The sequence below is a fragment of the Podarcis melisellensis genome (assembly GCF_964234715.1).
Source record: "Podarcis melisellensis genome assembly, chromosome: 6".
Taxonomy (NCBI): Eukaryota; Metazoa; Chordata; class Lepidosauria; order Squamata; family Lacertidae; genus Podarcis; species Podarcis melisellensis.
Window position 1 is genome coordinate 40,461,852 of NC_138538.1, and position 23,867 is coordinate 40,485,718.

The following is a 23,867-nucleotide window of genomic DNA, read 5'->3' on the forward strand; positions in this document are numbered from 1 at the left end:
AGCGCCAACGGAGGTCCATATAGCTCTGCTCCCACGCAGATGCGCCTGGCGAAGCATCCTTGAGATTTCTCTGACAACACAAGGCTTCTTGTCCCCCCGCCCTGCTCCCCCCCCCCGCTTTCTCTCCCCCACCGCCATGGACACCTTGCGAAATAGGTTGGCCACGTGGGCCGCCGCAGCCAATGGCTGCAAGGGGGCGGGCCGGCAGCGGGCAGGTTTGTAGCATTTATTGGCTCGGCGCTGGCCGGCCGGCTCCAGCGGCGCTTGCAGTCTGCCGATCGCTCTCTCTCCGTCTCCCTCGCTCTCTCCGCCTGCTTTCGTTTGTCACCTGCGCCGGAGGGGGCGATGGATCGCGCCTGGCCCTCCGATCCCCCGGCGGCCTCCGCCGCGCTAAGGGACGGGCTCCTGCCGTCGCCCAAGCCCCCGGCGAAGAAGCAGGCGGTGAAGCGGCACTACCACAAGCACAACCTCCGGCATCGCTACGAGTTCCTGGAGACCCTGGGCAAAGGCACCTACGGCAAGGTGAAGAAGGCGCGGGAGAGATCCGGCAAGCTGGTAAGGAGAGAGAGGGGGAAGCGTGTGCGTGTGCATGTGTGAGTGTGCGGATCCGCTTTATGCCTGTATGCCGGGACCTTTCAGGCTAAGGTGCCTATTGCACTGCGTGCACATTTCCGCCAAAGCTTCTCGGCTATCATCGGCCAGTTATTGGTTCTAGGAGTGCCAGGCAGGATTCTGACCCTGTGCCAACTCCTTGGGGCGGAGGTCCCAGCAGCCCCCCATAAAATATTTGAAGGGGCCAGGCACCCCCAAAGTTGATTTGGCACTGACATTCAAATAGGGTGCGCGCGCGCCACATCTGGTGATCGATTATGTGGGGTGGGGCTTATCTGCCCCCCGTCAAATATTTTATTCAGGTTGGCACCCGTGGTTGGAGCTGCTGCAAACCCGAAGGCGCTTACACGGAAGTCAGGCCCCTTGAACGCCTTGCTTGCTCCTAGTCCTGTATAGGATCGCGCTGTTGATAGGTCTCCTCCTTTGCAAGGTGTCAGGACAGGGTTGCCCCGAACAAGTTCCTTTGCTTGTCTGAATAGAATCCTCCCTCACCCCCCGCGGTGCCGCAGTTTTTTTCTTCCTAGAAGGATTCCCCGGGAAGATCTCCCTTGAATCTTCCCGCTGTTTGTGCCACCATCAGCACTGCTGTTCCTTTTCACTTTAGCAGCGAGGTGGCTGGCAGCGGCAGGACTCCCTCGGCCAAATTCTCCTGCCTCAAAGCCCTTTCTCCCACTGGCTGCCTCTGCAGCAAGCGCGGGGTTCTTGTCCTCCAGGTTTTAAGCCGGCAACTGGGACCCCCTTTGCCTCTCTGTATGGCGAGATGCCTGGCAGCGGCTCTATGGTATTTGCGCATCTGATGCCATAAAGGTTGGCAGATTCTCCCAGGGAGATCACAGAAGTCTTCATCCTCTACAGCGCAGGGTTGCCTGCTGCGGACAGCAAAGGCTGAGGGGCGATTGGTGCTGCAGGAAAGCGCTTTCCAAGAGCGGGGGGGGGGACGAGGGGGCGCGTGAATCGCGGTTGCACAGCCTGCAGGGTTTGCTGGTGCCCGGGGCAGCTTTGAGATCCTTGGGGAAAATGTGCACATTCTCTTTCTCTCACCCACCCACCCCCAACATAGAAATAGATTGCATAATGAATGTCAGTTATCTTTTTTAAAAAATAAATCTGCAATTCAGATGAGCCTTGTAACTAGCTCTGCAATCTGAGTCTATGCAGATTTACTCAAAAATAAATTTGACTGTTTTTTAATGGGACTTACTCTAAGCTAATGGCGCATGGGTTGGCAGCCTTCACAAATCTGAAGTTGCAGGGAAGGGGAGGTGTGCAAAGTCAAAAGAGGTTGGTTGGGTGGCTGTGTGAGACAGGGATTCTCCCCCCCCCCTTGTGGCAAAGGCCTCCTGGTTCCAAATTAGTGATGCAAACAGTGAAGGTAAAGTGAATTAATCCTAATCTGAGTTAATAAACTAAATTGGCAAGCTGTGGAACAGGCCTGTGCAAGTTAATGGTGGCCTTGCAAAACTTCGCTTTCCTGGTGTGAATCATTCTGGCTGGTGAGGAACAGAGTGGTAGGATTAAGGGCAATTACATCCTACTGAGCCAGGGTGGTGAAAATTTCACCTCTTCTGCAAGACTGCCTTAAGTAGCTTTCTTTTGCGGTGACAATGGCAAGGCATTTATAGCAGCAGTTTCCTCGCAAGGCTGAGCTTTGGTGGTAGCCAAAATGCCCTTGTAAAATGGGAGGGCAAGTGGTTTGGGGGCCCCTTTTGGCAATGACACACTCCCCCCCCCTTAAAAGTAGAGGACAAAGCTAGCCAATCCTCTGCTGCTATATTTAGTTCTCCTCTCTCCTCTGCTGTTATTGATCTGACATGAATTGCCTGTCACTGCCACTGTTTGCCTTTGTGGCTGGCCTCATTTGAAATGGGGAAAGTCGACTTTCATTGGCTGGAGTTTGTAGGCAGGCAGGCAGGGAGGGAATCTGCAGAATCTAGGAAGGGACCCAAAGCTCTGAGGGTCTCTCTCTCCCAATTTGACCTTAATGTGCTGGCGTAAATTAGTATTTCTGGGGAAAGTGCATCAGTGTCTGTGTGAACACAATTAAAATTAGCCCAAAGGCTGTTAGGGACTGTGTTCTTAATAGCAGCACTTCCAGGTTCTGAACATGGGCACCTAAGCAGCTAGCCTGTTAGAAACCTACTGCACAATGACAAAATCCTCTCTACAAAACCCCTGTAGGAGAAGGCGTGTCTATGCAGGCCTTGGCAAAGCCCTGGATTTTGGGAATAAATTAATCTGGTGGCATGATCATCTTGGCCCATTAGTGAGCAGTGTTGATGTGGGTGGTGGATAAACAGCTCCCAGTCATGCTGACTGAAGTGGCAGTTTTGTTTCCTTGTGAAAGGGGAATTTGCATGTTGACTTTTGGGTATTGTAGAAGGAAAGAATAAATATTACTGCAGTAGTGGGCTTGGCCTTTTTCTGCAGTGCTGAGTTGCTCAAACATGCAAACAAAAATTGCAGGTAGTCTGGCGCAACCCGATGCCTCTTTTGTTTCGCATCATATCCAGCCTAATCTAATGAATTGTGCCTATCCCACCCCCACTCCTTTTGAAGGTGGTTTGCAAATTACAAACTACAGATCAATCATGGAATTGTAGTGTTGAACCACAAGGGTCATCTAGTCCTAGTCTAGTACAGGAATCTTTTGCCCAATGTGGTGGGGATTTCATTTCCAAGGCTGAGTTAACCATGGAGCAACTGTGCAGGGACATTGCAAAGGAAGATGTGCTATTAAAACCAAGAACTGTTTAGTTGCGACTCTTCCATTGCATTGGACTAGATGACCTTTGGGATCCCTTGCAACTCTACAGTTCTGTGATTGTATTTTTCTGTAAGTATGTCTGGCACTGTCTTCTTGGGCAATACCAGCATTGCTCTTCAGATGCTACTAATATCAAACGGTGCAGCTCCTCTCCTAATTTCAATGTAAAACCCCAATTTCATTCTGTTTATTCCATTTCCACATGAATGAAAATTGAGATGTATGTGATAACCGGTGCCTCTGTGTAGAAGACACAAGAGTCACCATATCTCAGGGAATCACCTGCTTTTGCTGACATCTAGGCCTGCTTAGGCTTCAAATGCATCCAAGCAAATCTTGCTCTGTGATGTTGTGGATCAAAGGAAGTTAATCCTGAGTCAGCTGTAGAGGAGTGCACATTTTAAATGAACTGATATTGTGTCAGATGTACTGTGACTGAAGAAACCAATGAACTTTTAATGCAGGCACCTTTCTATGTAAGTACCCCACCGGGTACTTAATATATTTATTTGCAAACAAAGCTCATATCAGGCCTTATGAAATTACTGGTTTATTTGCTTACACAGAGATTATGAGCAGCCTTCTTTTCTATCTGGAGCTTCATGTGAAACTGCAGACCAGATGAAAGTGATGAGCTGAATTGGTTTCTACACCTGTTTGCCATTCTGCGTCTGCCTAAATGCTGGAGAGTAGCTTTTAGCTTTTGGCTTTCCGCCAAATCAAACAGGAAGCCTGCTGTTTCTATAGACTTTGCTAGCAAAATGTGATACATGGACTCCTAGTCCTGTGCTGTGCAGACAAAGGGGGAGGGTGGTGTGCCTAAAAATGGAAAGTCTCTCTCTCTCTCTCTCTCCCCACCCCACACCCCCAGTATCTTGGGAATATTGTGGGGTAGCTGTTAGTCTACTGGTCTGTGGCGGCAAAAACAGAGAGCTTGTGGCACTTTTGACCCTCACTCTCTGCCAGTAGGATATAATTCATTGCTTTCTGGGACTAGGGCAGTGAGCAGAATCTGGAACTGGTTTTGGAACCACCTGACAGACTTTCATTACCTGTCAGGAGACCTCTTCCTCTCCAAAACCATAATTAAAACCGGATTTGAAATGGGCTTTAAAGCCAAATTATAACAATCAAGCAGAACTGACTGGGGATATACGTGGTCTGCCTACAATCATAGTGCACTATATACAGTGGTTAAGCCTCGCAAAAGATGTGCCTAGTCTAACTGGTCTCTGAAAGGGTGTGAGGCTAGTAGTCTAATGGAGACTTTCTCAAAGTCTCTTGTGGGTCATAGACACTTACTTTCCGAGTGCATTATGAACAGGGGCAGGGGAATTTCTTATGGGCCTAGAATCATGCTCTGATCTTCATTGCTGCCATCTAATAAGAATCCTGCTCAGCTCCTGACCCCCCATCAAATGTCATCCTCGGTGAAGAAGAAAAATCAGTGAGATGGATAAAAAGTTGCTATTTTTTGCATCCCTTCAATTTGTACACTTTATTGTCAGTTATGTGTGTGAGTTTCTACAGAAATGATACATTTCTAACACAGGACCAGGCTGAAGGCCATGGGTAGCCACAGAAAGCACAGATCCGGTTACTCTTTTTTAGCAAAATTAGGAGCTTTCACACAATTTCAGCTTCTAATATGTCCCTTCAGGGATCTCTAGGATGAAAAGTTTCAGAAAATCAATAATACAAGCCTGGATGATTGTTGATACTAATTTGGGACCGGATTATCAACATTCATACATCACACATTGAGTGTGTTAGTTGCAGCTTTAATCACTTCAGAAACCAGCTAAAATTAATTTGCTAATCCAGTCACTGCGGGGTCACTGAGGAAAATGTAGCACCTTCTCACACTTGAGTCTGTGTGCTTGAAGGGCAGCCAGGCAGGCGCACAAAGACCTGCATGTGCTAACACATCTGAGCACACTTTGATTTGTGTGGCTGTTGCCCTTTATTAATTTATAGTACTTTTATATCACTTTTTGCCATACACTGGTCCCAAAGTGGGGCTATTAAAAGGCTGGCTCTTCTCTTCCCAAATGAGCTCAGTCTGGCCTCCAAGCTGTGGTCCTTTAATTGTCAGGCAGCACTCTTAATTTCTGGGAAGGCAAGGCAGGCTGCTCTTGGGTAGCTGTGCCCAAATCCTTAGGGCAGTTCAGACCAGACTAGATGCCAGGCTTTCTGGGCACATGCCTCTGGGTCAGTGAATAATGGAGCAATGGGGATTCTCAATAGTGGGGGGTTCCTGAGGGGAGGGGGTGGAATGGATGAGTACCCTTGTAAAATCAGTAGGCTGCATCTTTGTCTGTTTACCAAAAAAGGGCTTTGCGTTGTCCAACAGTTGTGCACATTCCAGAAGGGAGGCCAGGTGATAAGGCACTGAGGCCGAAAGGGTTAAAGATTAACCCCCTGAACCAAGGCCACTTAGGGAAAGTGACTTGAGCTCAAACACACCATCTGTATTGCTTCCAACATTATTTACATCTCCCATTTATTTGGTTCCCCCATTCAACCTTGCTGGTTGGCAGTCAATGCATTTAGCAGATAAGTCTTAACTGGATGTGGGCGTGATGCTCCCTACTTGTAACTGTAATGCCAAGTGTAGGTTGGATGTTGACCTCTGTGACAACTCTGGATTAAGTAATTCCTATTGCGAGAAAACTGTAGGCTACCCCCTGCCTCCAGGCACCTCTCCCTATATTATTCATTTTTCTTTTATGCCATTGATTGATCTATACATCTCTCTTGCACAGAAGAACCTGCTTTGAACTTCCCTGATCATTTTTGCAAGAAATGATTCATGATGTGCCTGGTTGAGCTCACATAATTGGTTTATCTTTTGGGGATACAATTCCTTAACTTCAAAAAGCTGCAACAAACTCATAAGTGGAGAGGTGGTGATGAAATAGGTATTGCTAAACAACACACTGCTGTGGAAATATTGCCCAGTGACCCTATATATGGAGAGCAGTCAGCATTGGTGGGTAAATATTGGGTTAACAAATTCTGGGACTTGCATGCACAACTTACATTTCTCTGAAAATATTCTTGTTTGGATAGTTTTTGTGATTATTACACTGTGATTGAGGGCTACTTTTATTTTCCTAAAAGTGCAGTGGGAAAGGCCACCATCTTGGATTCTTGTTTGGCTCGCTTTGGAGCTAATTTGAAGCTTGAGAACAAACCGTTTAGAATTGTATATGACTGCTAAAATCATGGGATTTTTTTGAATAGGAAGTGCTTATGAATCTGATTTCTTGGATCCCAAGCTAACTTTCGTTTAGAATTGTATATGACTGCTAAAATCATGGGATTTTTTTGAATAGGAAGTGCTTATGAATCTGATTTCTTGGATCCCAAGCTAACTTTCTAACTAGCAACTGGACCATCTCTTGATTCTGTTGCCCTTACTCAGGCCTCCAAGGCCTGTTTGCTGCCGAAGCAAACGGGATAGCTTGGTACCCCATCCTTTGAACTACTTAATCAGGGGTTAATTGAACTACTTAAATCAGGGGTAGGCAACCTAAGGGCCATGGGCCAGATCCGGCCCAATCGCCTTCTCAATCTGCCCCACCGTTGGTCCGGGAATCGGCGTGTTTTTTACATGAGTAGAATGTGTGCTTTTATTTAAAATGCACCTCTGAGTTATTTGTGGGGCATAGGAATGTGTTCCTTTTCCCCCCTCCAAAATGTAGTCTGGCCCACCACATGGTCTGAGGGACGGCCCACGGCTTAAAAAAGGTTGCTGACCCCTGACTTAAATGCACAGTGCCGCCCTCTATCTGTTAGTGGTAATAGTGAATTGTGCATTGATGGTGGTTGCATGGGAGAGAGCTCTAACACTTCACTGCTTTTGGGATGCAAGGCCAGGCCTCCTTTTCCTTGTTGTTGCTGGGAGGCTTAGTATTATGTGTCCTCCAGGATCCTTTTACAGGATTAATGCTGTTCCGCATTCTTGTCTGATAGAAGAAAGGAGGTTGTGCTGGATTCCCTTGTAAATTCAACCCAAGGAGTCCATTGTCTTCACAATCCCTTTGAAAGAGGATTAGCTGCATCTATTCTCTGGTCCTCTCACTTTCCCTCTCTCCTCCCCTTCATTTCCTTGTGGAGGAATTTTCATAATAAAGAAATCTGAGCAAACTTTGGAAGGTTTCCTCCTGCCGGTTCAAATTTCCACCATTTTGGATTGCTGGTTGTATTGCTGGGGGGTGGGGGTGGGTGGGCGGAGTTCTGTGTTTACTAGTACTTCTTTTCCACAAAAGAGAACATTACCCGGAACCCATGGCTTCTCTTCCATTTCTTTCTTTCTTTATAAATTTGAGCGACTTATTCTCAGTCTAATATAACAGAGAACTGTTCTTAAGGGCATCAAGTAAAGCTATTGCTATTAAGTCATGTTCACTGGTCACATTCCATACAGTGATGTATCCTAACTGCAGAAGCTCTTAGCCTGAAACATATGATGCCTGTGTATAGCCCATGCCTTTAAAAAGAACAAAGCAGGTCTATGTTGAAAAGAACATGATAAACTTCAGTGCAACTTTGATTCAAATAGAATAGGATTGTCTTAATCACTAGCCTTGAACCAAAGTGTTTCTAGAGTCAGTGTTCCCCAAGAGTGTCTCTTTAGTTAGCCAATCAGATTGCATGCTTCCCATCATGCATTTCTTCAGTTGTCAGTATAACTATGTGAGCTTCCAAATACTGAGCCAATTCTTAACTCCATATGGTACTTTAAAGCTTCAGATTCTTAGTAGCTGATGCTGTCATGCACATTTACTGGATTTTTATTATATTAGCAAGTGAGAATTTGTAACCCATCATTTTGTTGTGTCGATGCCTCATGTCCACCAATATGGATCATTTTAAATAGATATTACCCCTGTGACACAGAGCTTGTAGCTGGTCTATTTCCAATCACGAACACACTGGTATGTTGTATTTCCATCAGCAAGGAAGGAGATGACTTATTGGCTAACCATTTTTCAAACTCCCTGTTTTCCAGGTTGCCATCAAATCTATCCGGAAAGACAAAATAAAGGATGAGCAGGATCTTGTCCATATCCGGAGAGAGATTGAAATAATGTCGTCTCTCAATCACCCCCACATCATTGCTGTCCATGAAGGTAAGAACACACTGCCCCTCTTCAGGTACAGGTACCACTGTATATCCGTATAATATTGGCGCCAGCCTCCTTTTCATTATTTTTCAGATGTCTGACTTTTCAGAAAGGGGTCAGACTGAACTCAAGAAGTTGTAGCTCCCACCAGATATACATGGAGAGACCCATATATAATCAATTCTGGTGTTGTTAAATGATATGCATAGGGCATGATTTCCATTTACTATAGGTATCAAAAGTGTGCTAAAATGTTTCTGTAATTTTTAGGAGGCTGTCTGCAAAACTAATTGGGGGGGGGGCACAAAGCTCTTTTCACTCAGCAGTACTGGTTGCTGTTTCTTCTGTTTCCCGTTCTAATGTACAAGTCAATGCCATTTTTCGTCAACTCCACAATGTTGCAAGGGTTGAAACTCTCTATGGCTTCTACCGGAGGCACAAATGGATGACTCAGTAGTAGCAGCAGCAGCACACAGATCTAGAGGGTAAAAGTTCCCCTCCTACACCCTTTCGTACTTTCTTCCTTGTTTTTGTGTACAAAACAACTTGTAGTGGCGGCACAGTCTCTATTTTTTTTTTAAAAGCAATATCAGCCAGCTCCTATTATTTCCAGCTTTGAGAGTAAGGATTCCTGCAAAATTGTTATTAGAACTCTGTGAAATGCCACGTAAGGTGTGTGTTCTAACCTGGAGCCTGGCTCCAGGTATTGCACATTTATTGTTGGCATATGGCAGATACGTGCAGTATTGTAAATACTGGTAACGGTGAGAGTTCTTAAGGCACCGTGTTGCTAAATATAGCAGAAGGGTTGGCATTTCACAAGGCTCTGTGTGTTTGTACAGCCTGTGCCATTTGGTCCATAGCTCTTACTTTAACCCCAAAATGACTTGAACGGTGTGTTAAATTGTGATAGGAAAAGCCTGACCTTAAGCTACTAACTGGTAAAATGCATTAGACTTGAATGAAATGTGCCTGTTTGTTAAACAACATACCAGATGGTGTTGTGCCATCTTAGAATTTATATGAATGTACTCTTTAAAGTAGGGACGTGGGTGGCACTGTGGGTAAAACCTCAGTGCCTAGGACTTGCCGGTCGTATTGTCGGCGGTTCGAATCCCCGTGGCGGGGTGAGCTCCCGTCTTTCGGTCCCAGCTCCTGCCCACCTAGCAGTTCGAAAGCACCCATAAGTGCAACTAGATAAATAGGTATCGCTTTATAGCGGGAAGGTAAACGGCGTTTCCATGTGCTGCGCTGGTGCTGGCTCGCCAGAGCAGCTTCATCACGCTGGCCACATGACCTGGAAGTGTCTGCGGACAGCGCTCCCAGCCTCTTAAGTGAGATGAGCGCACAACCCTAGAATCGGACATGACTGGCCCGTACGGGCAGGGGTACCTTTACCTTTACCTTTACTCTTTAAAATAGCGCTGCATTTGCCTTGCATGAAGATGGCATAGGAAGCATCCAACGGAGATGCTGAAATAGTGAACTGAAATGGTACCCTAGAGCACCAACTTCATGAGCCTGATTTGGAAGGGACGCAAGTCAGGATAGGAAAGGAATGGGGTTCTTGGTCTAGAACTTCCATCATCCCTAACCATTGATCACCTTGGTTGGAGCTGATGAGAACTGGGAATCCAACAACATCAAGAGGAGCAGAAGTTTAGATAGGAACTAAAGCCACAGACTTGTCATCAAGATTGTTTGGCTTAGACATCTTGGATTCTTTGTGATTCATCTTAATGCCATTCCTGTTCTTCTTCATGTAGTATTTGAAAACAGCAGCAAGATTGTCATTGTGATGGAGTATGCCAGCAAGGGAGACCTTTACGACTACATCAGTGAGCGCCAGAGATTAACTGAGCAGGAAGCCCGACATTTCTTCAGGCAGGTGGTGTCTGCTATCTACTACTGTCACAAGGTGAGTCAAATTGGAGAACTTAAAGTCTTGGTGCACCTTCTCATGTCTGTGCTGTTTATCCAGCAGTTACTTAAGACACTTTGAAAGTCGAGAAGCGTAGGAGTCTTGAGACTCCGTTCAAATATCACCAGGAGTTGCCTCCTTGTCTTCATTGATCTCCCCAATGGTGTGATCCACAAGTTCTGCTTACCATGTTATAGCAAAAAAAGAGGGCTCATTCTCTTGCTTCTTGCTTTCCTTGTATCTCTTGACTCATCCACAGTGCTGTTTGCCCTGCTGCTTTAGCTTAGGAAAATCCACAGTTTACCGCTGAATCTGAGCAAACCGGATTGCTATTTGTTCCAATTTAGCACTAAAGCACAGACTGTCTGTGGAAAAGCAGCAAGGTAAAGACAGAACTGCTCTGACCTGTGCCTAGAAACCATGGGGCAAGCGGAAAACCACTCTGACCCATAGAAGAGGAGTTTGGATTTGATATCCCGCTTTATCACTACCTAAGGAGTCTCAAAGCGGCTAACATTCTCCTTTCCCTTCCTCCCCACAACAAACACTCTGTGAGGTGAGTGGGGCTGAGAGACTTCAGAGAAGTGTGACCGGCCCAAGGTCACCCAGCAGCTGCATGTGGAGGAGCGGAGACGCGAACCCGGTTCCCCAGATTACGAGACTACCGCTCTTAACCACTACACCACACTGGCACCACAAGTTTTGGATCTGTATTGGTCTACAGGGAACACACAGTGCGCAATATATTTGCCTCACCATGCAGCAGCATGCTTCAAGCACAGATCATACAATATGTTATGAATGAACTGTTATAAAACAGTTGCAGATATAAAGGTTAGTTTTTATTGGCAGGCATAGGAATTTTGATGTTAACGAGGACATAAACATTGGAGGGCTACCTTCCTCCCTAAAGGAAAGATGTGATAGGGGAGGGCTATTAGACTCTTGTCCTGCTGTACATAGTGGTCCAGTTTGAGCAATACTGCCCATGCCAAGGCATGGTGCCCCTGGGACAAGTCATCTGAATTATAGTGTACACACATAGGCCCAAACTGCATGCTCAGTTTCCACAAAGGGTTTTATGTGCACAGGCTGTGTAGTTTGGATGTGTTCTATGTGCAGTATTGGATTGGACAGGTACTGTGTTCTGTGCAGAGGTGTTATGGTGTTGGGAGACAAGCAAAGCTGCATATTTCCTCAGGGTGTTTTGTGTACTGCTAAGGCACTGTTTTCCTAATGAGGTTAGTCACAGTAGTATTGTCAATGTCAACCTTGCACTTGGGGGAACACCCATAGCTGTCACACTGGATTTAATACTAAAAATGTAAAGCATTCTGGCTTGCATTTTCACTCTTACTTGAAGCGAAAGGGTCCCTGTGAAGCGACAAACTCAGTTGTGCTGATCTGTATGGGGAATGCGAACAAACCTCTTTCTACCTGCTGTGTCATCAGTTTTTTTTATAGTTTTAAATCTTGACTGTTAAGGAAACAGATGCCGATAGTATTGCATCACTGAATGTTTAGAGACAGAGCTCATTAGATTTCATTGACTCTTGAAAGTCTGGATTTGGTTAATTTTATTTTTGCCACTTGCACAGTGTATACCAAAAATGGTAAGCTCATTTGCTAAACTGGAAAGAAGCTAATCTCATTTATTCTACCTTCAAAATGTGTTCCTGTGATCTGCTGAAGTTTTGAGGCAGACAAAAAAACTTAAGTTGATAGATTCAGCTTGGATAAAGCACTCGTAATATATACTCAGGCAATAAATGTCTAGAATTCCTGGCTTGCTCCTACTTTGCATGTTTTGTTTTTGTTGCAGAATGTGGGGAGGAATGTAGAGATGCAGGTTTTGGAACTCACTTTCTTTTGGGAAGGAATTTTGGGATTCTAGGAATGTTAAAGGCCAGAGGACAAAAATGGGCTTGCGTGGTACATAGGAAGGTGTGATCAGGGAACATAATTGCAATTTGTCATAGCATTACCTAAACTCCACATTGCAATAATATGGACTAGGAGCCTGACTTCTTTCTACTTTGCTTGGGAAATTGTTAAATAATCAGGCAATGATAGCAATTGAATGTGATGGGTCCATCACATGATTTCAGGTCCATGGCAGATAGTGGTACCAAACATTGGTCAGATAATAGGCAACATGTGGATGGCCATGAGCATGATGCATCTTGAATGCAAATGAGAGAGTTTGTGCTTGTATCTGAGAAATGACACTAGCAAACCTGACGTTCTTTAACCCACCATCTTGTTTCAGAGATGGGGAAACAAGAATAGCAACATGCAACACTTGGTTAAAGAGGTCCTTTGTAGACATTTAGAGCTTTTGTCATTGTTTAGTGCAATTGGAGCTTTCATTTGTTGTGATCCAACTTATTTTCATGGACTTGCGATTATGAAAACATGGCTCTCAGGTTTGTATGCAAGCACATTCTCTTATGGAAAGTTCTCTAGTTGTGTAGAAGAGCACTACGACAGTAGAATAAAGTGGAAGGTTCTCAATTTGAACCTTATTGTTGGGCCGAACATTTGCTGGAATCCCTTGTTAGAACTTTCTCTCCTGTGTTCCTAGCGGGTGTGTATATTGTGTCTCTCACTTTAGTTTCCTGTCTGGCTGCTTTGGGCTTTTTGCCCTTAAGAAAAAAACCAACAGTCTGTTAAACACACTGCTAGCATCTCTATAGATGGACAGAATTAGTAGAGGCAGACTTCTAGCATGCTTTGGCTTCCACCAGAAAAAACAAACCTAAACTCTCCTTTTCCCTCTCTCAACAGAATGGAATTGTTCATAGAGATCTGAAGCTAGAAAACATCCTTCTAGACGCTAACGGCAACATCAAGGTAAGTGGAGCTATTCAAGTTGTCAGTAGCTTGCAACATGTGATGCTCAAATGCCTGTGAGGACATTATTTGCACCTTTAAAGTCAAGGTTGCTTTCAGATAATAGCAAAATATACAGAAAAAGAGGACTTTAAAAGCGCAATAGAAAGCTGATGAAAAAATTAAAATCAGTGCAAGAGAGAAAGGGGGTAGGAATCTAACGAACGTTGTAGCCGGTGAATATGCTTTACATTTGCATTGTGGAGTTGGAACCTGGAGTCTTAATGTTTGGGCAGCCACAACACCCTTCATCCTTGATCATTGACCAGGCTGGCAGGATGTGATGTGATTTGGAGGGCAGATGTTTGGGCAAGGATGGTTCAGACCATGTTGTCTGTGGGTGGTTCTCATTTCTAAACTGGCACCCGCTACTGTTGGATGCCAGGGTTGCAAAGGGGAAAGGTGAGCCTTGCTATTTCTTGTAACTATGGAAAACAAGAAAATGCTGTCCTCCAAATCCTTTATTTGTTGGGGACCAGGATCCTTTAACCAGGAAGACGAAGGAGCTATAAATAGCCAGCAGTTACCAGAATACCAGGGCATATCTCCCATGATAAACATGCAGCTATTCCGTGTAATCCAAATAGTGACTCATGGCAAGTTAGGGATAAGGGGAAAGTTTTTTGTGGCTTATAAGCAAGGAGGAAATGCCTGTTTCCAAGATGATTAGACCACATATTTCAGTGGTCAGGCTTAAGAATAATCCAACAGAGTTTATCCTAGTTCTGTGCAAAAGGATAATACCTAGAGCTGTCCTGCTATGGAATAATAAGAAAGTGAAATTCCCAGGCACCTTTTGAGCAACAGATGACCAAGTAGGAAACTTCTCTGATAATTGAAAGAAGCAATGTTGACTATTCACACTCAGTGGAAGGATAAATCTTACGCCAAGGGTAGCCAGTATGTGGCCCTCCAGATATCATAAAATCATAGATTTGAAGATTTGGAAGGGTCAACAAGGCTCATCTTGTCCCAGCCTTCTGCAATGCAGGAATCTTTTGCCCAGTGTGGGGCTTGAACCCATAAGAGTCTGAGCCTCCACCAGCACAGCCATTGGTTAGGGATGAGTTGAGTTTGCAGTCCACCAGCAGACAGTACATAAGGGCAGCACCTTGGGCTATCCTTTTCTTTATGCAGAGAAAAGAAATCCGTTGTAATAGCTTTAAAACTGTGATGGTCTTACTGGACCGCCAGGCATCTGCTATGATAATGGTACATCAACTAATTCCCATAGGCGCTTATGTAGCCAAACCCTTCTGTGGGGGAGCTATGAGGTCTGGGTTCACAGAGGTGATGAGGGATGCATGAAGATGACACTGCCTCAAGGCCCAGATTTGTGGTGTCAGCCCACTGAGTTTCCTACCTTTCATAATGCAGCAAGAGGGACTGGTAGGAAAATGTGGTATCCCAGAACTGTTAAAATCCAGGGGGCTGCAACTCCTCATACATTGCAAGGATAAGGAAACAAGGCTCCCAAAGTTCTGCTTAATGGCATAAACCATGTACTCTTTCACCCAGAGAGTTTTTCCTCTTTAAAAAAGAGCCAGTCAACTGTTAACATAATGGAGATTTTTGTGCAGTTAATAATAAACAAAGACCTCCCATGGTCTATGTTGCCTGAACAATAGGCCGTTCCGCAACTGTGAACCTGGAAACATGTTCTGTACCTTCTGGCTGATATGATTGGCTGTGGGGCTGGATAAACAAAGGTATTAAAAATGTGGTATCAGCAGATGCTTGCAGCTGTGGCACAAGCGCAAGACTGGTAGAGCTCAGCTGCTCAGTCCTTCAAGCCCTGGTACATTCCTGATGAAGCACTTCTGCTTTTAGTCTAGGAACTGAATGTGCTTTTAGGGCTTCCACCTTTTCCCCAGAAGGCTCCTGAACAAGTGCATGGCAGGCAGAAATTCAACTGGTGCAGCTGTGATCCAGTTCACAGCTAATGAAGCTGTGGGTTCAGATTTCAAATCTTAATTCAGGCCAGCAATATTTTTAATAGACACAATGCAGGTTATGGTAGTGGTCTTCCACCAACAACAGTGCTAACCTGTGACCTTATTTCCCTCCCACCCCTAGATTGCAGACTTTGGCCTCTCCAATGTCTTCCAACAAGACAGGTTCCTCCAGACCTTCTGTGGGAGCCCCCTCTATGCATCCCCTGAGATCGTCAATGGAAGGCCTTACAAAGGACCTGAGGTAAGAGGGCTGCTTATAAAACAAACTCCAGACCCAACCATTCTCTCAGGCCAGTCCCTCATGGGCTGGCAGTTATGTACCCTCTAGTCTGGGCTTCTCTCTCATCTTCTGCCTTCCTTCAGGGCACAGAGGCCTTAGGCAAACCCAGGGAAGGTGAGGCTTCCCCTTCTTAGACCACTGATGGTTCTGTCCATGTGCTCCCAGGCCTGAGGTTCCTTGTCTCATTTCCTTGGCAAATAAGATGATATTGTCTACATGGCACATAGTTGATATGTCTTTGCCTAGCAGTTAAAGCAGCCTGCTCCATCCAACATCTGCTCCATCCAACATATGAGCCCTCCGTGTGTTTGGAGCTATAACTTCTGTCAGCCCCAGCCAGCATGGTTGGGGATGAAGGGAGCTGTAGTCCAGTGACACTCAGAAGGCTGAATTAAAGCAGTAGCAATGAGCAACACAGTCCTTATTCTTTTCAGCTGCTGATGCTGCTGTCTCTTCTGTTTCTTCAGGTTGACAGCTGGTCCCTTGGAGTGCTCCTCTATATTTTGATTCATGGCGCAATGCCTTTTGATGGTCAAGACTACAAGACTCTGGTCAAGCAAATCTCAAGTGGTGACTATAGAGAGCCCACCAAGCTATCAGGTGAGTGGAAAGGGCAGTAGAAGTTCTGCATTCTGCCGTTTTGATATTGTTTTATGAAAGTGTGGATTACACATCCTGTGCCTCTCTGTGTGCAGTTAACACAAACAACATGTAGCACATAGCAGCCAGTGCATGCAACTGTCCCTGTTTATTGAATAAAATACATAGTCATGAACATAAGGAGAGCCTGCTGGATCAGGTCCATGACCCATCTTGGTCCAGCATCCTGCTCTCACGGTGCAGCCAGATGTCATGGCTTTTGAATATCTGTTAAACAGGCCAAGCCATTGGCTGAAATGGAAGTGGAGAGGTCAGAGTCTTCGCTTACTGGAAGCACACACAGAGATTCTGGGGAAAGGAGATTTAAAATGGAACATGGCCCTTACCTGTGTATCTGATGTGGTTTCTTTGTCCTTCAGAGGCCTGCGGCTTGATCCGGTGGATGCTGATGGTGAACCCAGAGCGCCGAGCCACCATCGAAGACATTGCCAGCCACTGGTGGGTGAACTGGGGCTACAAGGTGCCCATTGGGGAGCAGGAGTCCTTGCGTGAGAACGAATCTCCATTGGCCACGGTGGCAGAGTGGCTGCGCCGCTCCTCCAGGCCCCTCTTTGAGAACGGCTCCAAGGTCCGCTGCTTCTTCAAGCAGCACATCCCTGGCGTCACGCTGGAGAGGCAGCGCTCGCTGAAGAAGTCTAAGAAGGAGAACGACGTCTCCCACGCTCTGCAGGAGACAGGACCCGTTCCCGAGAATCCATCCAAATCTATCCTCAAGAGACCCAAAGGCATCTTGAAGAAGAGGAATTCCTGCGAGAAGACCCAGGCTCCCCCTCCCACTCCTCCTCTAGTGATGGCGCCTCCCGTGGACACGAGGAAGGAGGGCAATACTGGAACTGCCCTTGACTTGACTTGCGTCTTGTCATCCAAGGCTTTGAACTGCAAGAACGAAGGTGTTGCAGCCACCCCTACCGCACCCAAGAAGGGAATCCTGAAGAAGCCCCCAAAGAGAGAGTCTGGCTACTACTCCTCCCCAGAGCGCAGTGAATCGGTGGATGTCTTGGACTCTAGCATGGACCTCGATGCCAATGTCTTTTCTGGTGATGCCTCCTCTGCATCCTCACCTCAGAGCTCCAGTTATGACCATCACACCAGGAGGAAAGGCATCCTGAAGCATAATGGCAAGTATTCTTCCAGCAGCACTGAGTCAGACAGCGTGCCTGCCAAGGTCTTCTCCCCTTTTACAGAAGTCGCCTTGCCCAAGCTGCCCCTGACCTGCCGTAGTCGCCCATCCAGTGCGGTGAGCGAGGACAGTATCCTTTCCACAGAGTCCTTTGACCAGCTTGACTTGCCTGATCGGGTGCTTGGGAGCGGAGGCATCCCGATGCGAGCATCTGTCTCTGTGGATGACCTCCTGCAGCTGGAGGAGGAGGGAGAGGCGGGAGGTCGGCGGCTCCGCCGCTGGACAGTGACTCGTTGCCAAAACCCTCTGGCAGATAGCTGCTTCTCCCTGGTGGACTGCGACAACGTCACCGAAGTCTACAAGCGGGCTGTGGCCATCAGCATGAAACTCAGCTGAGGGGGCCACGGGAAGACTTTGCGCTAAACAATGCACACATCTGCAGCAATGTCTCGCAGTGGCTCTGGCTCGGAAGGAACGGAGTTGTCCAAACAATTTGCACTTCCTTTTGAGGTGGGACGAGAGAACTTTCCTCAGACTTTGTCTTCTCCTCCCCCAACAGGGTTAGAAGTGCAACCGGCTAGAAGTATTTATTTGTTGCATACGCTTTGGAATGTAAAGAGAACACTCAAGGTTTTAATAATGGCTTGTTCTGGGTCAACAGGGTACGGGAGTGTGTTTGGAGGGAGAAGAAGGTATGTTGGTAGGAAGTTTGTGGATATGGGATGGATCTGTAAGGGCAGTGTAGTGGGGCTGGAGTATCAGGGGAGAAACAGGGAGGCATCTGTTAAGGGTTAAAAAAATAAATCAATCTCTGCCTTCTCAAAGTGAGTTGAAGACCTGTAACACTCCCTTGAATACTTTCATCTTCTCCAAACAGACCCTGATGATCATCCTTTTGATCTTAGTGACTGGGATGGTTATTTTATTTGCACTGTGCTTCTTTAATTGCACAAATATCGTAACTGAGGTAGAAACTCCAGAAGGGGAACAATGATGTGGCAAGGCAATAGGAAAGGAATAGCTCTTAAGCTGCAAAAAACTAGGTTTCTGGCCCCTTGGAGAGTATCTGCACTACAAACACAAAAAAGGGTGTCTTGCTATATCCTGGTATTCTCAGCCCTAAAAAAGTGGGGAGGGGCAAGGGCTTGCTAATGTGATTCTGAGCATCCTCCATAAAATCAAGACTAGAGAAGCCTTGGTGATTGAACTAAAATCATGCAAGTAGGTGTAAGTAGGATGTCAGCTGTTGAGAACTCACCACAGTAACAGCACACAGGACCTCAGAAAGATCCCTCACCATCCTTCCTGCTTTGGTTTATTTATTCATTTGAGCAGACTAGAATATTTTGAGTCTTAATTATAGATTCTAAAAATAAAAATAAAATAAAATAATGCAAGATGGCTAAAGGTGTATCTCTATCCTTGGTGTACCTTTCCTCTCTGCACCTCCTGAGAGAGAGATTGCAATTTTGAGAAAGTCAGTTTGACAACACCTGTGACCATTACAGCAGTCATTGTGTATCTCAGGAGATTGGCCTGCCCTTATTTTTGGGGAAAGATATTGACAGAAATGCGAATCAAATCAGAACTGGGCACTGGGGCACATGACATCTGAATGCTCAATGGAAGCCTTTACTGGAATGGGAGCTAGTAAGGAGAGGGTTTAAAAGAATAGGCACATCAGGCATTAGAGAAAGTGGGCATCTTGTCCATGATAAACACGTGTGCCTTTTAAATACAAAAGTATGAACTGTGGCTCTGAGCATTAGATAAGTAAACTTACGCAGTTTAATGGAAGTAAGCCTTCTGGTGTCCTTCATTTCTCAATAGCCTCTTATACCCCCTAAAATTCTTCTAGAGGTTTGGGGGGCGACCTGAATAATGTGGGGTGAGGCTGTGGGCAGAGGACTGGAAACTTTCTTTTTATGAACTCCTTGGAAGTTAACTTATCTCAGCCTATGTATGTTTGCCCGGATAGCTGTTACCTAATGGGGATTTTGCTGTTGCCAAGTATTTCAAAACACTGCTTTTCTGAGCAATGCAAGCTACTTGATGAAATGTTTTTGTTTCTTTTAATGGTTAAAGATGGTATTTTGTGTGTGTCTGTGTTTTGTTGTTTTTTAAAAAAAGTAACTGGTGACTTTATAATATCTAGCAGGAAAGTGATCTGCAGAACATTTCTATCTTGTAACCCTTTTGGATTCCAAATAACCTGTTGCACTATCTTGCTATGTCTTCTCTGGTTGGCCTTCCAAGTCTGTTTGCTTTGATTATTATTTTTGCCATTCAGAGAAGTTAATTAATACAAAAAAGCAAAATGAGACTTGAACTCTCTGGTCTATGCAGCTCTCCTTTTCGCAAGCTGATGGCAAACAATGGTTATGCAAAAAGAATAAAGGAAAAGGAACCAATTGTTGGATGCGTCAGTTGTCGTCATTGCCACTTCACTGGTTGGCCTGCCAGATGGTTAAAAGGCTGCTCCCCATCCACTCTTCTCTACTGGTCTTTTTCACATTCTCTGAAGACTGATCTTCTGAGATCTTTGATGTGACTAGCTAGTCACATCAAAATACTCTCTAGGCAAGACCACAAACTCCTTTGGCCATCGATCAGGAAATACTGTGAGCCCCTGATTTCCATATGGGCAATTATGACCATTAGAAGGTAAAAGTGAGTTTTTCATACCTCATTGCAACCCCAACTGATTATAAAACATAGATTACTCATTACAGTTTTATCCCACTTCTTCTTATGAGGGGCATGCTAGCACCCAATAATTCCTGTTGAGGCAGAGGAGAGCACTGTATTGCAAATGGTTGGATATTAGAGCCCAGGATTCTTGCATTAAGCACTCCAGCCCCTGCACCTCACTGCCTCTCAGCAGTGAGAAACAACTCATTCATGTTAAGTAATTACACAGGCAATAAAGGTCTATTCTTTTTATTACTTTCAATTATATCTCTCCTTTCGTTCCCAGTAAAGGTAAAAGGTAAAGGACCCAGTCAAAAGGTGGTGGCGCTCATTTCACTTTTCAGGCCAAGGGAGCCGACGTTTGTCCACAGACAGCTTTCTGGGTCATGTGGCCAGCATGACTTCTGGCGCAACAGAACACTGTGACGGAAACCAGAGCGCACAGAAATGCTGTTTACCTTCCTACCACAGCAGTACCTATTTATCTACTTGCACTGACATGCTTCTGAACTGCTAGGTTGGCAGGAGCTGGGACAGAACTGCTGACGTTCTGATCAGCCCAAGAGGCTCTGTGGTTTAGACCACAGCTCTTGGTTCTGAGAGGTGGGGCAGCCTCCGAATCTTATGGCTGGCTCAAAGTTACCCAACGAGCTTCACGGCTGAGCACAAATTGAAGCCTAGTTCTCCCAGGTTCTAGTCCAACACTAACCACTACACCATAATATGCAGGAAAGATGTTTGTACAATTTCAAACACACCCTCCCAATTTCTTTTGCCAAAAGGCTTGCACAGAAGCTGGAAGTCTTCAACAGTCTTACTGCATGCTATTGGTGTAACACATGAAGCTTTCAAAGAGTCTTCGTTCATCTAGTCCAGTATTGCCACTCAGCCCCTGGAGAACCACTGCCAGTCAAAGGCAGTGATCTCCACCCTGCCCCACACCTGCTGCCTGATCCTGCTAGCTAGAGATGCCAGGGACTGAACATTGGGATGGGCTTTTTTTGTGCAACTGTTCCCTGCTGCTAGGCCATGTACAGTTCCTCTGGAGTGAGGAAGTGGGATAAAACGGACATGGAACTGCACAGTTTGGGGGAATCCCTTCCAAAAAAATAGGTAAAGGTACCCCTGACCATTGGTCCAGTCATGGCCGACTCTGGGGTTGCGGCGCTCATCTCGCTTTATTGGCCGACAGAGCCGCCGTACAGCTTCCGGGTCATGTGGCCAGCATGATTAAGCCACTTCTGGCGAACCAGAGTAGCACACGGAAACGCCGTTTACCTTCCCACCGGAGCGGTACCTATTTATCTACTTGCACTTTGACGTGCTTTCGAACTGCTAGGTTGGCAGGAGCAGGGACCGAGCAACAGGAGCTCACCCCATTGCAGGGATTCGAACCGCTGACCTTCTGATTGGCAAGTCCTAGGCTCTGTGGTTTAACCCACAGCGCCACCCACATCCCTTCCCAAAAAATAATATTCAGTAAATGGAAGTCTGAATTGCCCTATGCACGCAAGAGGTTAATGTTGCAGAGCTGAAACAAGGATTCAGGATAATCTTGGGCTCATCCTCACTGCCCTGCTGCATTTTCCCCAGGGAAACCTGCAGTTTAGTGCTGAATTGGGGAAAAAATTGCAATTGGGTGTTCCATGGATTGCCACTTGTTCCAAATCAAAGCTAGACCACTGGTTTTTCCAGGGGAAAGTGACAGGGCAAAGGCCAAACTGCTTGAACATGTCCCTTCGTCTTGGCTGTAAATGAGGGTAGGTGGTCATCAGCTCAACTAGTGCCTTCTAGGCAGGAAGGAAGCAAAGGTTAATGAGGAAATTATGGGTATTGCCTTCTATCCATTGAGCAGCTCATGATACAGGGGTATATACTGTGACCTGGTCATTGCCTCGAGGGACACTAAATTGTTGTAGGGAGAATCTTGTCTGGGAAAAACATTGCAGGGGTGGAGCAGGGGAGAATCTTGTCTGGGGAAAATATTGCAGGGGTGGAGCAGGAGAAAACCAGGAAGCTACTGAGCTTGCTGATGAAGCAATTCCTGTGCTGCAGAAGCAGGTGGGGGAGACTATGCCTGATAATCATCAAACCCCACATTGACCTCCCCATTGGCAAAGGTTTGGCCATCCCACTGATACTTGCCAAAGTGCACTTTATCGTGAAATAAAGAATTAAAATATATCCATAGTTTGTTATTTCTTGCAGTGCTTGTTTAACCATATTTTTTTAGACTAAATATTTATAGCTTAATCCTGCAGTGAGATAATTGGTGATCTTACATTCTCCCTCTCTCATGAAAAAACTTGATTACCTTTATAAGTACAATAAATCTTTCAACAAAATTAAGTGTTCATAGGGGTGTTCATACATTCTTAATTCGTTCTGGAGGTCCATTCTTAACCTTAAACTGTTCTTAACCTGAAGCACCACTTTAGCTAATGGGGCCTCCCACTGCTGCCCACACTGCTGTTGCACGATTTCTGTTCTCATTTTGAAGCAAAGTTCTTAACCCGAGGTACTATTTCTGGGTTAGTGGAGTCTGTAACCAGAAACATCTGTAACCTGAAGCGTCTGTAACCTGAGGTACCATTGTGCCTGAAATAATGATTCTGCAACAGGCAGAAATGCAACTTGCAGTTAAGATGTATGAAATTTTGACGCTGCTGAAGACTTAAGGTCCAAAATTCATGCAGCAGTAAATCGATGGACTTGTGTGTTGCCATATTAAAAGCTGTTCTAGAGAGCCAACTCCTAGGGGTTTAGGTCACTTTGCCCCCTAGTAAAATATTTGAGGGGGCTGGGGCCCCTAAAGTAAATGGCATTGCCATTCAAATAGTGTGTGTGCGTGTGTGTTTGCCATATTATGTGGGGTGGGGCTTACCTGGGCCCCCCAGTATTTTATTCAAGTTGGCACCCCTGTTCTAGAGCATCACCTTTCAAGAGAATTTGACTACCCCTTTCCAATTATATGCAATTTCTAACCATGAGGCAATTAACACCTTAGTAATTAAGGTCACATCCATACCATACATTTAAAGCACACTGAATCATGGGAACTGTAGTTTGCCCTTACAGCGCTGCAGTTCCTAGCACTCTTAATAAACAGCAATTCCTCATATTTTGGGGAAGGGAAGCCATGTATTTAGAAGGCTGTAGAATATTAATTGGCCCAAGACCTGGTTGTTGTACACCTTTGGTGCAGCTTGATGTCCCCATAGCCATCGGTGTCTATGCATTTACATCAGTTGCTCTCTTACTTTCTGCTGGAAATAATTCTATTTCAGTATTTCCCACAAGCAACAACTGAGGCCCTGAACAAAAGGGTGTTGGTGAACTGTTCATATAGAAAGAACTCATATAACACACCACAGAAATTGCAGCATTTCTGAGCTCATTTACCCTGTACAAAGTATCTCCATAACATTCCTTTAGCTTCTGTGGGAGAAAGACAGCCAGATTGTAACTAAGCTGCTGATTTTCTAAATATCTGACCATTAGACCCGCTGATGACAAGAGCCAAACTTTGGTACAATTAGAGGACAGTTGCTGGAAATAGGGATGGCTTTAATGGTAGCCTGTGAAAGCTGACACCTCTGTCCTTTTGGGGGTGGTAGTGATTTGTGGGTATTGTATCTCTGAGGTACTGCTGTGAAGAAATGAACGTTTCCACACATCCCCTCCTGCCTTCTTCCTCTGCTCCTTTATTCTGTGGCTTCCAGTATTGTCCCCAAGTGTGTTTTATTACACAGTAAAAGCACTGTAACATGCGCTCCCATTTCCACTTGGGTTAATAAAAACTTACAGATTCCATCTCCTTACCCCCACCTTGGGCTGCTA

At 45.6% G+C, this 23,867-nt stretch overlaps 1 protein-coding gene across 1 annotated transcript; it reads left to right on the plus strand.

Moving 5' to 3' along the window:
* Positions 1-248: 248 nt before the first annotated feature.
* On the plus strand, positions 249-17,937 carry NUAK2 (NUAK family kinase 2). Its single transcript, XM_081916345.1, has 7 exons — positions 249-555; positions 8,394-8,514; positions 10,275-10,426; positions 13,217-13,282; positions 15,398-15,517; positions 16,024-16,156; positions 16,576-17,937. The coding sequence occupies exons 1-7, from the start codon at positions 346-348 to the stop codon at positions 17,730-17,732; spliced, it is 1,959 nt and encodes a 652-aa protein (XP_081772471.1). The 5' UTR covers positions 249-345; the 3' UTR covers positions 17,733-17,937.
* Positions 17,938-23,867: the final 5,930 nt, after the last annotated feature.